Below are 12,278 nucleotides of genomic sequence, written 5' to 3'. Positions count from 1 at the left end.
TGAAGGCACCTCTCTTTTCATTTGGGGAGCCACCTCCCCCTCTCTGTCCACATCATCCAAGTGGGGCAAGATCTCTCTGCAGTTCAAGGGGTAGACACGTGACCCAGGCCGGGACAATCAGCAGAGGACATCCTCCACAAGGGTGGACACAGGACCCGAGTGAGGGTCAGCAGCTCCAAGGACCATCAGCCCGTGGATCTCAGCCAGCGCCACCGGGACATGGCGAAGTTGGCAGCACGCGAGCCTGGCGTGGCCCACGGTCATCTCTGCACCTGGATCCAGCCCTACCCAAGCCTCCCAGTTAAGTGAACAGTAATCACTCTATCTGCTTAAGCCAGTCTGAGCTGGATTTCTGAGTCTTACAATCGCAAGAGTCCTAATGCACCTTCATTAAGAAAACAGAAAGCAGCATGGGAATTCTATTTTCTATATTCACAATTTCCAGACAGGAAAACATCGGGTTAACAAGACTGTCCAAGGCACACAAGAAACCCAGACGCTGAGACAGCCCTAGAGGTTGGCTCTCCCATCCTCCAGGCACATCCCCACCCTATGCTGCACTTCGGCTTGAAAAGTGGATGAGAAAATGTGCCTGACACCTTTCCGAGTCACAGGAATTAACAGCTGTGTGGTTTCACTCAAACAGATACAGTCTAAGGAAACACACTAACTGCACCTTCAAACATGTGCCCAGCTAGGAGAATAAACACACAATTTGGAAAGTTCAGGAACACCACTGCTGCTGCCAAGTTGGCTGTCTCATTGCAGGATGGGCCTGGGAAACTTGTATTTATTTACGGTGAGTTGGGTGAGGAGGTGGCAGGCCCATCATATTTTGGAATGATTAGTACATTCAAGAAAACAGGAGTGGTAAAACTGCCGAGGGGGCAGAGAGCCAGACCTGAGCGGCTCCAGAGTCCGCGTCGACTACTACAGCAGTCTTTGGGGGCATTCCTGGGCCCTGCTCAGCATGCCCTGGCGGAGGAGCTACCTGGAAAACACTTTCAGAGAAATGTGAAAATTCCTCCCCTGGTCCCCGCGTAGGGCAGGTGGGCTCAGCACCCAGGGAGTCTGCACACCAAATAAAAAATGAGGTGTCTTTATCAGAAGGTGGGATGGGTGCTGGGCCAGCAGAGCCAGCAGACGTGACTGGCTGCCCGGCTGACTAGCTGGATTATACTGCTGAGGCCAAGCCTGTCACGTCCTGTCCACACCACTGTTAGTCACGGCCGGGGCCTGGTGAGAGAGCATCGCATCAAGAGGCATCTTTCCAAAGCAAAACTGACAGGGACACAGTGTACGAAAATGGGGTGAGGACGTCCATTCTTCCCCCAACATGCCTATAGAATAGCTAGACGCTGGGTTTAGCAGACAATTTGCTTCCAAGTTGAAAAAAAATCAAAATGACCCAAATAGGCAAATAAGTGTGGCTTACCGTGAGTTTGCCCCTCACTTCCCCACCAAAGTGATATTTGTTGGCAAAGGTTTCTCAAACCAAATAAAAAAGCACTGCACGCTTTGAACAGAAAAAAAGGCATGCTGGAGACCTCAGGCCTTAAACAGAGGCCCGGTGGCATGAGAGATGTTTCAGTTCCGTTAATCAAAATCTGACTGTGGTGTTCACTGACAACTGCCAAGATAATCATCATGGGGGCCGGCAGGGTGGGGTGGGGGTGCATTTTGGCTGCAGAATCCCAGGCAACTTCTCAAAGCAAATAAGCTCTGAGTTACTAATTTAGGGAGCTCCTCTGTTCTACAGCTTCATATGCCCTTGGCTGGGGACCTCCCACCATCCAGGCTGGTGCAGCCACCGTGAACCCAGGTCCCAGGTAGACAGCTCACGGGAAATGTTACCCATGCCCCAGCAGACCCCAGCCAGGCTGGTGAGGAGAGGACGGATTCATACCAGGAGGTGTGGCGCAACCTCACCTCTAGCAAAAAGAGCCCTGGCCCCACCTCCACCAAGCACCCATCTCCCTATCACCTCTCCCACCCTGGTGCCTGGGGCCTGGGCCAGAGACCCCATCTGTGTGGTCGTGAGCCTGGTCCATGATACAAGGGACTGGACAGTTTAATCTTGCGCACAATCCCAGAGTGGACAATGCTCCCTAGTCTGGGAAGGTTTTAGCATCTAAACAAGAGGGAGGTGAAAAATCAACCAGAATCATCCTGGATAAGGGAAAAAAGAGGAATGAATTATTCTGCTCACTGGGTACACAGGCACCCAACACAGTGTACCTCACTCTAAACAGACAGGACTTTTTAAAAATCTTAATGTATGAATCTAGGAGATTATTTTGATTACGTGATTCCAAAAAAACAAAATCATCACGTTAGAAGCATATTTCATTAAACACGGAACCGCTTCCTTCCTACACAGCACTGGAAATAATGACTTCTTTCAAAAATCATAATCCTGGGCTACCGGGAAAAACGAGCACAGCAGTGATGATGAAGAGGACCGCAGCAGTACAGCATTTGCCACAGGCAGGCACTGCTCTATGCATGCTATTAAGCCGTTTCATGCTCGTAACAACCCTACAGAGTAGGTGCTCTGTCAGCCTCTCTTCACAGATGAGGAAACTGAGGCACAGGGAAGTAAAGAACCTCGCTCCAGGTCCTCCATCCAGCGAGGGGCAGGGACTTGTGTGTGTTCTGTATGTGACACACAGCCACACAGCCTCAATGGCTGGGTCATATAGAATGAGGTACACGGTGTCAGGAATGAACACACAGGAGGGGACCAGAAGTTAGGATGGAGAAGACAGGAAAGGCAGCCTCGCTCCCCACAGGGCGGCACGGGCGGCGTTCACGGGCGCACTCACCTTCACTCTCCCCACTCGTCTTGATGCCTTTTGAACCACCCTCTGTACCTTTAGCCTTCTCGGCGTCTTCTTGAGCATCCTCGGTGGGCCCTTTCTCCTCGTCTTCTTCCTCCCCAACATTTTTGTAGTTGGGTCTCTTTTGCACCCGCCTCTTGCCCTTGTGCTTGTTCATCTCAAGGGACCGCTCTAGCGTCTCGGTGGGTTTAATGAAACACCGAATGCTGGGCTTGGCCTACAGAAGTTCAACAAAGACAAGAGATAGGTGTGAGTGCTGGAAACTCACCCGATGCTATCTTGCTGCCTGACAGCTCCTATCACCAAGAAATTAAGCTCCAAAACAACATGTGCCTCCTCCCAGTGTATTATCATACTAACATCTACTAATGTCATTATTATTGAATAGTAAAAATCGTACCAGCTACCACTTATTGCTCTCCATTGCCAAGCGGAAAGTCTGTTAAGCGATTCACCAACACCAGCTTAGTTCTCCCCAAACGTTGTTATTCACATAAAAAAATACATCTGGTTTAACACATCTATGGTCCTGCTCATGTGTCAGATGCTGTTCTGAGGGCTTTGGATATAGTATCCCATTTAAACTTTACAACAACCCCACAAGGCAGTACTGTTGCTATCCTCATTTTACAGATGAGGAAACTGAGGCTCAGAGACCTGCCCAAGGTCACACAGCTAGGGAGTGGCACATCTGGGATTCAAACACACACACCACCCACACAATTTGTGTCTTAGCTACCGCACATCAAAGTCATTATCTTCTTAACTTAAATAAGTGTATTTTTTAAAGAAACTGTATATCAATACAGGAAATAAAATACGGGTGTACCTGCCATTATAAGAATAAAAGAAAAGAAAATGCAAGGTGTACTGTTATCGTTGTTAGGTGTCACTGAGTCGCTTCCGACTCATAACCCCCTGTACAACAGAACAAACACTGCTCAGTCCTGCCCCCTCCTCACAATCATTGCTATGTCTGAGCCCAATGCTGCAGCCACTGTGTCAATCCATCTTGTTGAGGGTCTTTGTCATGGATTGAATTGTATCCCCCAAAAATACGTCTATCAATTTGGCTAGGCCAGGACTCCCAGTATTGTGTGACTGTCCAACATTCTGTCATCTAACATGATTTTCCTATGTGTTGTAAATCCTGTCTCTATGATGTTAATGAGATGGGACTAGTGGCAGTTATGTTAATGAAGCAGGACTCAATCTACAAGATTAGATTGTGTCTTAAGCCAATCGCTTCTGCGACATAGAAGAGACAAGTGAGCAGAGAGACATGGGGACCTCGTACCACCAAGAAAGAAGCACAGGAGCACAGCACATCCTTTGGACCTGGGGTCCCTGTGCTGAGAAGCTCCTCAACCAGGGGAAGATGATGACAAGGGCCTTCCTCCAGAGTCGAGAGAAAGCCTTCCCCTGGAGCTGACACCCTGAATTTGGACTTCTAGCCTACTAGACTATGAGAGAATAAATTTCTCTTTGTTAAAGCCATCTACTTGTGGTATTGCTGTTGTAGCAACACAGAAAACCAAGACAGTCTTTCTCTTTTTCACTGACCCTCTACTTTACCAAGCATGATGTCCTTCTCCAGGTAACATGTCCAAAGTACATGAGACCAAGTCTCACCATCCTCGCTCCTAAGGAACATTCTGGCTGTACTTCTTCCAAGACAGGTCAAATGTTAGCTCTTTAGAAAGGGAGCCTGGTGAGAATGGTTGCACAGCTCGAAGAATATAATCATTGTCACTGAATTGTACACGTAGAAACTTGAATTGGTGTATGTTTTGCTGTGTCTATTCTCAACAACAACAAAAATAAAATTATTTAAAAAAAAAGAAAAAGAAAATGAGCCTAGCAAGTATCAGGGTGGAGTTAAAGATCAGCTCACTCCAAAGGAAGAAGCTTTTTCCTGAAAAACCGGAAGGCTCGAAAGACAATTTGAAAAGGCACAAGTGTCACCAATGGTCCATGTCTCACATGGTGGAAAACATGACTTGATCTCATTCTTTTAACAATCGTGATATATAAGGATTATCAGGCCCATTTTAGAGATGAGAAAATCGAGGCTCAGAAGGGTTAGGTAACTTGCCCAGTGTCACACAGCTACTGAACTAGAGAGTCAGAATTTGAATCTAAGTTTGTCTGACTATAAAGCCCAAGCTCTTCCTAAAATGACAGTGTTTTACCAGGGACTCAAACTTGCCTCCAGATTTAGTGTTCTTTAAAAAGTCTATATATGCTAAGTGGATCGGGTCTAGAAAGAGGCAAAGACAAAAGAAAACTATCTGGCCGTTTGAGGGCAGGTTTCTAATTGAAGTGTTTTTCTCTTTTCAGAGTCTGGATAATGTTTGGCCATGATTTTATCATTAAAAAAACACAGCAAAACAAAGCAAACAGTTTTAAAGGCGACTTCTCCATTATCTTGATATGCATTACCCACCTTATGAATTTACCCTAAACAACTATCGATTTTATTCCGGAGCCCCGGACCTTGCCAGTAAGTGGAATGAGCTCAAGAAGCTCAGATTAATTTTAATAATGCTCAAAACAAAACCTAATGGAAAGCCAAATTAGCATCCAAACCCAAACATTCATTTTTATTATTTACCCACTTTGGATTATTCATCCACAAAATGACAGTTGAACTGAGACAGAAGTTACTGTCCAGGAAACCCAGACAGCGTATCACAAATGCCAGCAACCCAGAGCACAGAGAGGGCGAGTCCCTGCGTGCACTGCCTGGCAGACGGCATCCATCAGAGCTCACTCAGGATGCTGTGTGACTGAATGCAGCCCTGTCACACAGCACTCAAAATCTTTCCGAAACAGAAAAGTGAGACCAAACGCAGAGCAAAACACTATCCAGTTAGAAGTTTCAGAGAAGAAATTCTCTGTAATGCACTGATGCAGAAACTTCTCCCTAAGCTTTACATGGAATCCCTGGATGGTGTAAACAGTCAATGTGCTCAGCTGCTAACGGAAAGGTTGGCGTTTCAAGCCCACCCAGAGGAGCCTCAGAAGAAAGGTCTGGTGATCTACCTCCAAAACATCAGCCATTGAAAAACCTATGAAGCACAGTTCTACTCTGACACACATGGGGTCACCATGAGTCAGAACTGACTTGATGGCAACCGTTTTTTTAAACTGTATATATCCTCAGATGCACAGAATGGGCAGAATTGAGGGACTGTAACAAAGCTCATGGGGTCTGAGGCTGGCCAGAGCACAGTGAACCCCAGCTGAGCCCTTATGGGCTACAGGACCTCTCAGAGTCTCAGGTCCCTTTTCTGAAACATGGGACAAATAATTCTGGCCTCCTAGTTCTGAACGCAACCATAGGTGTAAAGTTCCTCAGAGCTTGGCGACACAGTAAGCACCCAACAAATAACAGCTACCTTCCTTTCCCTGCCTGCATTGGGAAAAAAAAAATCAACTGCAAAAATTAGAAAACCTTCAAAAGGGATCTACTTCTCTTGAAGATAAGGTATTTGGAGAAAACAAAAAGGCATGCTTACCAGGGAAATTTCAAACCTTTAAAATGCAACCATCTAGTAAACAGCTGGAAATAACCTAAATGTCCATCAACAGGGGAGTGGTTAAGACGTTACGGCCTGGCAATTGAGTGGGAATCCATGTATTCGGTAAAAAGACTGAGGCATACCTAGGTGTACTGCTGCAGAAACAGCTCTGGAGTGAAAAAGCAAGAGCGGTGAGCGGAGAAGGATCTCTGTCAGTTAAATCTGTTCGAAGGCTACATATGATAATGTAAGCCCAACTTTTCCTGGAAAGATGCTTAAGAATGCACTAGCATTTTATCTTTAGGGAGAGAAAGAAGGCAGGTGCACTGTGTGTGTGCACCCACACACGTGTACTGTTATTGTTTCATTTTTATACATTTCCATTTGGTTTGAAATTTAATATGTACACATTAACTTTTTAAAAATCTGGCAAGGGCCCTTTGGACACTGGGATTATGGACGGGTTTTTTTTTCCTTTTTATTCTTCTATATGTAAAAAACCTGGGTTGGCTGGTTGGTTGACTGGTTTTAATATCGACAATGTCAAGACACCATAATTATCGCAGAGAAGCTGAGAAGAACATGGCTGGGAAATGTGGGCTGAGATTTGTGATCATTCCTACTGCTCCAGGCAAGATTCCTCCAGGACTGATGGTTACGAGGGAGGGGAGCAGTAGGGAGGGAAAATCACTAACTAGATAGTAGACAAGCGTTAACTTTGGTGAAGGGAAAGACAACACACAATATAGGGGAAGTCAGCACAGCTTGACCAAGGCAAAGTCATAGAAGCTTCCTAGACACATCCAAACACCTTGAGGGACTGAGTTACTGGTACTGAAGGCTGGGGACAATGGTCTTGGGGGACACCTAGGTCAACTGCCATAACATGGTTCATGAAGAAAATATTCTACATCCTACTTTGATGAGTAGCGTCTGGGGTCCTAAAAGCTTGAGAGCAGCCATCTAAGATACATCTATTGGTCCCATCCCATCTGGAGCAAAGGAGAATGAAGAAAACCAAAGATACAAGGAAAATATTAGTCCAAAGGAGTAATGGACCACATGGACCACAGCCTCCACCAGCCTGAGCCCAGAAGAACTAGCTGGTGCTCAGCTACCATCACCAACCACTCTGACAGGGATCACAAGAGAGGGTCCCAGACAGAGCCGGAGAAAAATGTAGAACAAAATTCAAATTCACAAAAAAAGACCAGACTTACTGGTCTGACGGTGACTGGAAGAACCCCCAAGACTATGGCCCCAGGACATCTTGCTAACTCAGAGCTGAAGCCACTCCCAAAGTCCACCTTTTAGCCAAAGATTAGACAGGCCTATAAAACAAACAGTAACACACGTGAGGAACATGCCTCTTTGTTCAGTTAAGTACATGAGACCAAATGGGCAACACCTGCCCAAAAGCAAAGATGAGAAAGCAGGAAGGGACAGGAAAACTGTATGAGTGGGATACTGAGAACCCAGTATGGAAAGGGAAAGGGGAAGACTGCTGACACATTGCGAGGATTGCAAACAATGTCGCAAAACAATTTCTGTAGAAAATTTCTTAACACACTCAAAAAAAAGATTCCCCCAGGAGTCTGTCATGTGACAGTCCAGATGTTCCAGACTGGAAGCTCACCAGGGAAGGGTCCCCACCCTGTTCTCGACACTAGAGGGTGGCGCAGAGGGCGCCCCCATGTTGCTGCCGAGTGAATTCATGGCTGCAGGAATGCAGAGATGAACGTCTGCACCATACTGATCCCAGAGTGAAAGCACCAGCAACGGAAAAAGAAGAAGATGGAAGGAGGGAAGGAAGGGGGAAGAAAAGAAAAGAGCCTAACATTCTCAGGAGCTGAACTTAGCACAACGAAAGAGCAAGCCCAATGAAACCAACCAAAAGAAGTGGGAAAAAGCCCACTTGGGAGTCAAAATTTATAAGGCCTTTGGGTTTATCATCTCATAAAGTACACAGCACAGTGCCCCAGAGAAAAGGATTCTGCGAACAAGGTCGGCGTTTCCCAAATGCTGCGCCTACAGTCAGGTTCAAAATTTGCCACTGGCTCCCCTCCCAATAACTGCAGCCTGAGCTTTAAGAGGCATGTGGAGATAGGGCCTTTCCTGCTGACTGCAGTGAAATGACCAGGCCTCTACTATGTCAATCCTCAACCTGTGTGGCTGGACCTTCAGGCTGGTTCAGGGGTCAGGGCCAGCTGAAGGCCAGGAGTGTGACTACAGGGGGGTGCCCCAAGGGTTTAACCACTCCCTAAAGCGTCTGCACCTGCCAGTTACTGGCGCCTTCCACCAAGCTTGTACTCCTCCAACTGATAGTTGGGTCCTTGCTTAAAAGTCAGATTTTCCAGGGAAAGTGAAACCCCAGGGGTCAGCAATTACTAGGGCTTTTCAGTGAATGGGGGATCTGAGAGCAAGGCTGGGGGCCCCAGTGAAGGAGCGAGGCAGACGTGGCCAACACCACAGATGTGAAACAGATACGATCTCCAGTAGGTCTGGAAGACCCGAGACACAGGCTGTAAGACTGTAAGTGAAAAAGAAAGTTGCAAAATGAATGAATGAATAAGCAAACAAACAAATAATTCCATTTATGGTTAGAAAACAAAACCAAAGATCTGAAACATGCATACATATGTTACCATGTATTGCTGGGTACGGATATTTGTGTGAAAATACACACAGAAAGGTCTGGAAAGACACACAAACTGAAGACAGCGATTCCCTCTGGGGAAGATCCTGAGGTTGAGGAACTTTCACTTTCTACTCTACAAGCTTCTACATCAGCCAGTATTTTTACCCCAAGAAAACTCTGCCAGCACCATTTAAATGTGAAAAAAGACGTTTTAAAAAGGCACCTTTAGAAGTTACAATGGTGATTACCCCAGGGGTGGGAGGTGTTGGTTACAGACTGAGAAGGAACCGCGTGCGATGCTAGAAATGCGTCCTGTCTTTATCTGACTGACACACAGGCATAATCACGTTACAGAATCATAAGGCAGAAAATCTAAGATTAGTGCACTTTATGCACTTCTCTGCGTTTATGTCAACCCTCAATGAAAAAATTAAAAGGTTACCAGAGGTTAGGGCCCAAAGATAAGCTAGGAGCAAATTAAACAACTTAGGGAGCTGAATTCACTGGGGTCACCAGAGATCAAAACTCTTCATTCACTGAGCACAGACCCAGCAGCGAGGGCTGGGGTTAAGAGGGGAAGTCCAGCTGGGGAGACAGCAAACACCTCGCAATGTACCCTAGAGTACCATGTGGCCACGTGTCAAGTACCACAGCAGGTTTGCACAAGGAGCAATAAAAGGAGACAAAGGAGTGGGGAGGTTTGCCAGAACTGGGGGGGTGGGGGTGGGGGCCACAGGAGGGCTTCGTAGAGAAGGAAATGGTTGATCCAAGTCTTAACTGTTAACAGGAATTCACCAGAAACCTGGGAAGAAGAGAATGGTGGGAAGGCCAGCTCAGAGCTCCAGCAGGAGCTGTTTCCTACGCACACCGGAAGAGGCCATTGGTACTCTTTTTTTTTTTTTTTTAATTTTAGTAACCAACTGCCATCGAGTTGACTCTGACTCATGGCAAGCCCATGTGTGTCAGAGTAGAACTACAGTCTATAGGGTTTTCAATGACTGATTTTTCAGAAGTAGACTGCCAGGCCTTTCTTCCAATGTGCCTCCGGGTAGACTTGAACCTCCAATCTTTTAGGTAGCAGCCAAGCGTGTTTAACCATTTGCACCACCCAGGGACTTAATTTTAGTTGTTACTGTTGCGGTTAGGTGCTGTCAAGTTGTTTCCAACTCATAGTGACCCTTCCTGATAACATCCAAAGTAAGTGAAATGAAGTCTTGCCATCCTTGCTTCTAAGGAGCACTCTGGCTGTACTTTTTCCAAGTCAGCTTTGTTCGTTCTTCTGGCAGTCCATGCTATACTCAATAATCTTTACCAACACTATAATTCAAAGGCATCAATTCTTCTTTGGTCTTCCTAATTCATTGTCCAGCTTTCACATGCATATGAGGTGAATGAAAACATCATGGCTTGGGTCAGACACATCTTAGTCCTTTACTTAAAGTGACATCTTTGCTTTTTAACACTTTAAAGAGGTCTTTTGCAGCAGACTTGCCCAATGCAATATGTCACTTGATTTCTTGACTGCTGCTTCCACGGGCATTGATTGTGAATCCAAGTAAAATGAAATCCTTGACAACTTTCAATCTTTTCGACGTTTATCATGATGTGCCTTATTGGTCCAGTTGTGAGGATTTTTGTTTTCTTTGAGGTGTAATCCATACTGAAGGCTGTAGTCTTTGATCTTCATCAGTAAGTGCTTCAAGTTCTCTTTGCTTTCAGCAAGCAAGGTTGTGTCATCTGCGTATCGCAGGTTGTGACTGAGTCTTCCTCCAATCCTGATCACTAGGATGGAAGAAATGCGGGGGGGGGGGGAGGTGCTATTTTTTTAATCACATTCTTTATTTTAAACTTGACTTCCTAGCTCTTAGCAACTTACTACTCCCTGGCATTCTGGTTTGTTAGAGGGCTAGACTCAGCCTCCCGGAGGCACTCCTGGGCCCCTGGCCGACCTTCTCAATCTCCAGCCTTTGCTGGGGACAAGGAGGGCACAGATACAAAGTCTGCGTGGGATCCACAGGCTGAACGCTGCGGCAGCTGAAGCTCAGGTACAGTGTCCCACCCTCCCCGGTTTGAGTCCTGGGTCCACTGCCTGTGTGACTCAGACAAGTCCCGTCTCCTCTCTGGGCATCAGTTTCCACATCTATCAAACGGTCATTATATTAGCATTTCCCTCACAGGGCTGCTGTGAAGTGTCAAGAGGTAGCACACTTTCTCGTATAACCCAGGTGAGAACAGTCATCACGAATACTCAGTGAGCAGCACAAACATGCCCAGCACTGCTCTGAGCGCTTTACATACCTCAGCTCATTTTATCCTCCAACAACTAGATGGGAAAGGGAGCTACAAGGGCGATGGACTTGACCAAGGTCACCCACTGGTGAGAAGCAGCGCCAGAATTTGAGTCCAGGAAGCCTAGCTCTGGTGCCCACATCGTAACCACCATACTACTCTGCTAAACACCAATTCCCTTCAGCAAGCACTTGCTGAGCCTCCCAACACTGGACAAGCCTCCCGAAGGACTAACGTAAAAAACAAGCCACGTTCACATCATGCTAAGAGGACAAAAGGTCAGACAGAATACGCGTCCCTCATTAGGTGGCCCTCTGACAATGATTATGGCTGTCCACAACGTGTAGTCATTTTATATTTTTGTCTTATATACACAGAGCACCACGTTACTCAAAAGTCACAGAGGGTCACAGTGGCACAGGTTTGTACCAAATGTAACTAACGACGCCGCAGGGCATGGCTTCTTAACTGGCTGCAAAGTGAAGCCGGGCAGATAATTGGTGTAACGTGAGCCTATTCTCATTGCAGAACGAGGTGATCAGCAAGCAAACATCTGATGGAATAAACCCCAGGGTGATGTATGGGTGTGTGCTACATGCCAAACTGTGAGTAATTTGGGGCTGCTGAACCAAAGCCCAAACATGCATCCAGGATGCATAATCACAACCACTTCAGTGAGGAGATTTGATAACGCTGCCAAATTTAATGGGGAAAATAAAACCTATCAAGTGGGGAAACAAGAAGAGGTAACAGGCCACCTCCATTAACAAGAGGAACACGGCATTGTTCTCCACGGACTGGCTGATTATCAGGGACTATGGCGGCCGCAGAGGCATCAACCAAGGAAGTGCCCATTTATGCGGAACTATAACAGACTCACAGGCCTCGCATGTGCACACGTGCTCAGGACTCCAGCTCTTAGACAAATAGCAGGTGCTAGCAAGAGGTCACTGTGATTTATTCTTAGGAAGCAACCTCTGGGGCGTT

At 46.5% G+C, this 12,278-nt stretch overlaps 1 protein-coding gene across 2 annotated transcripts in view; it reads right to left on the bottom strand.

Moving 5' to 3' along the window:
• CLEC16A (C-type lectin domain containing 16A) overlaps positions 1–12,278 on the bottom strand; it is a 210,759-nt gene that overhangs the window by 142,729 nt on the left and 55,752 nt on the right. Inside the window, exon 10 of one of the 2 annotated variants that reach the window (XM_004373253.2) lies at positions 2,874–3,057. In XM_004373253.2, the coding sequence (XP_004373310.2) occupies positions 2,874–3,057 (184 nt within the window). Of the gene's footprint in view, positions 1–2,825; positions 3,058–12,278 lie in introns of both variants that reach the window. The other variant, XM_023728464.1, reaches the window with a different exon arrangement.

This window comes from Trichechus manatus, unplaced genomic scaffold (assembly GCF_000243295.1).
Source record: "Trichechus manatus latirostris isolate Lorelei unplaced genomic scaffold, TriManLat1.0 scaffold00024, whole genome shotgun sequence".
Classification (NCBI taxonomy): domain Eukaryota; kingdom Metazoa; phylum Chordata; class Mammalia; order Sirenia; family Trichechidae; genus Trichechus; species Trichechus manatus.
Note: the sequence above shows the minus strand (reverse complement) of the source record. Positions and strands in the feature narration are given on the sequence as shown.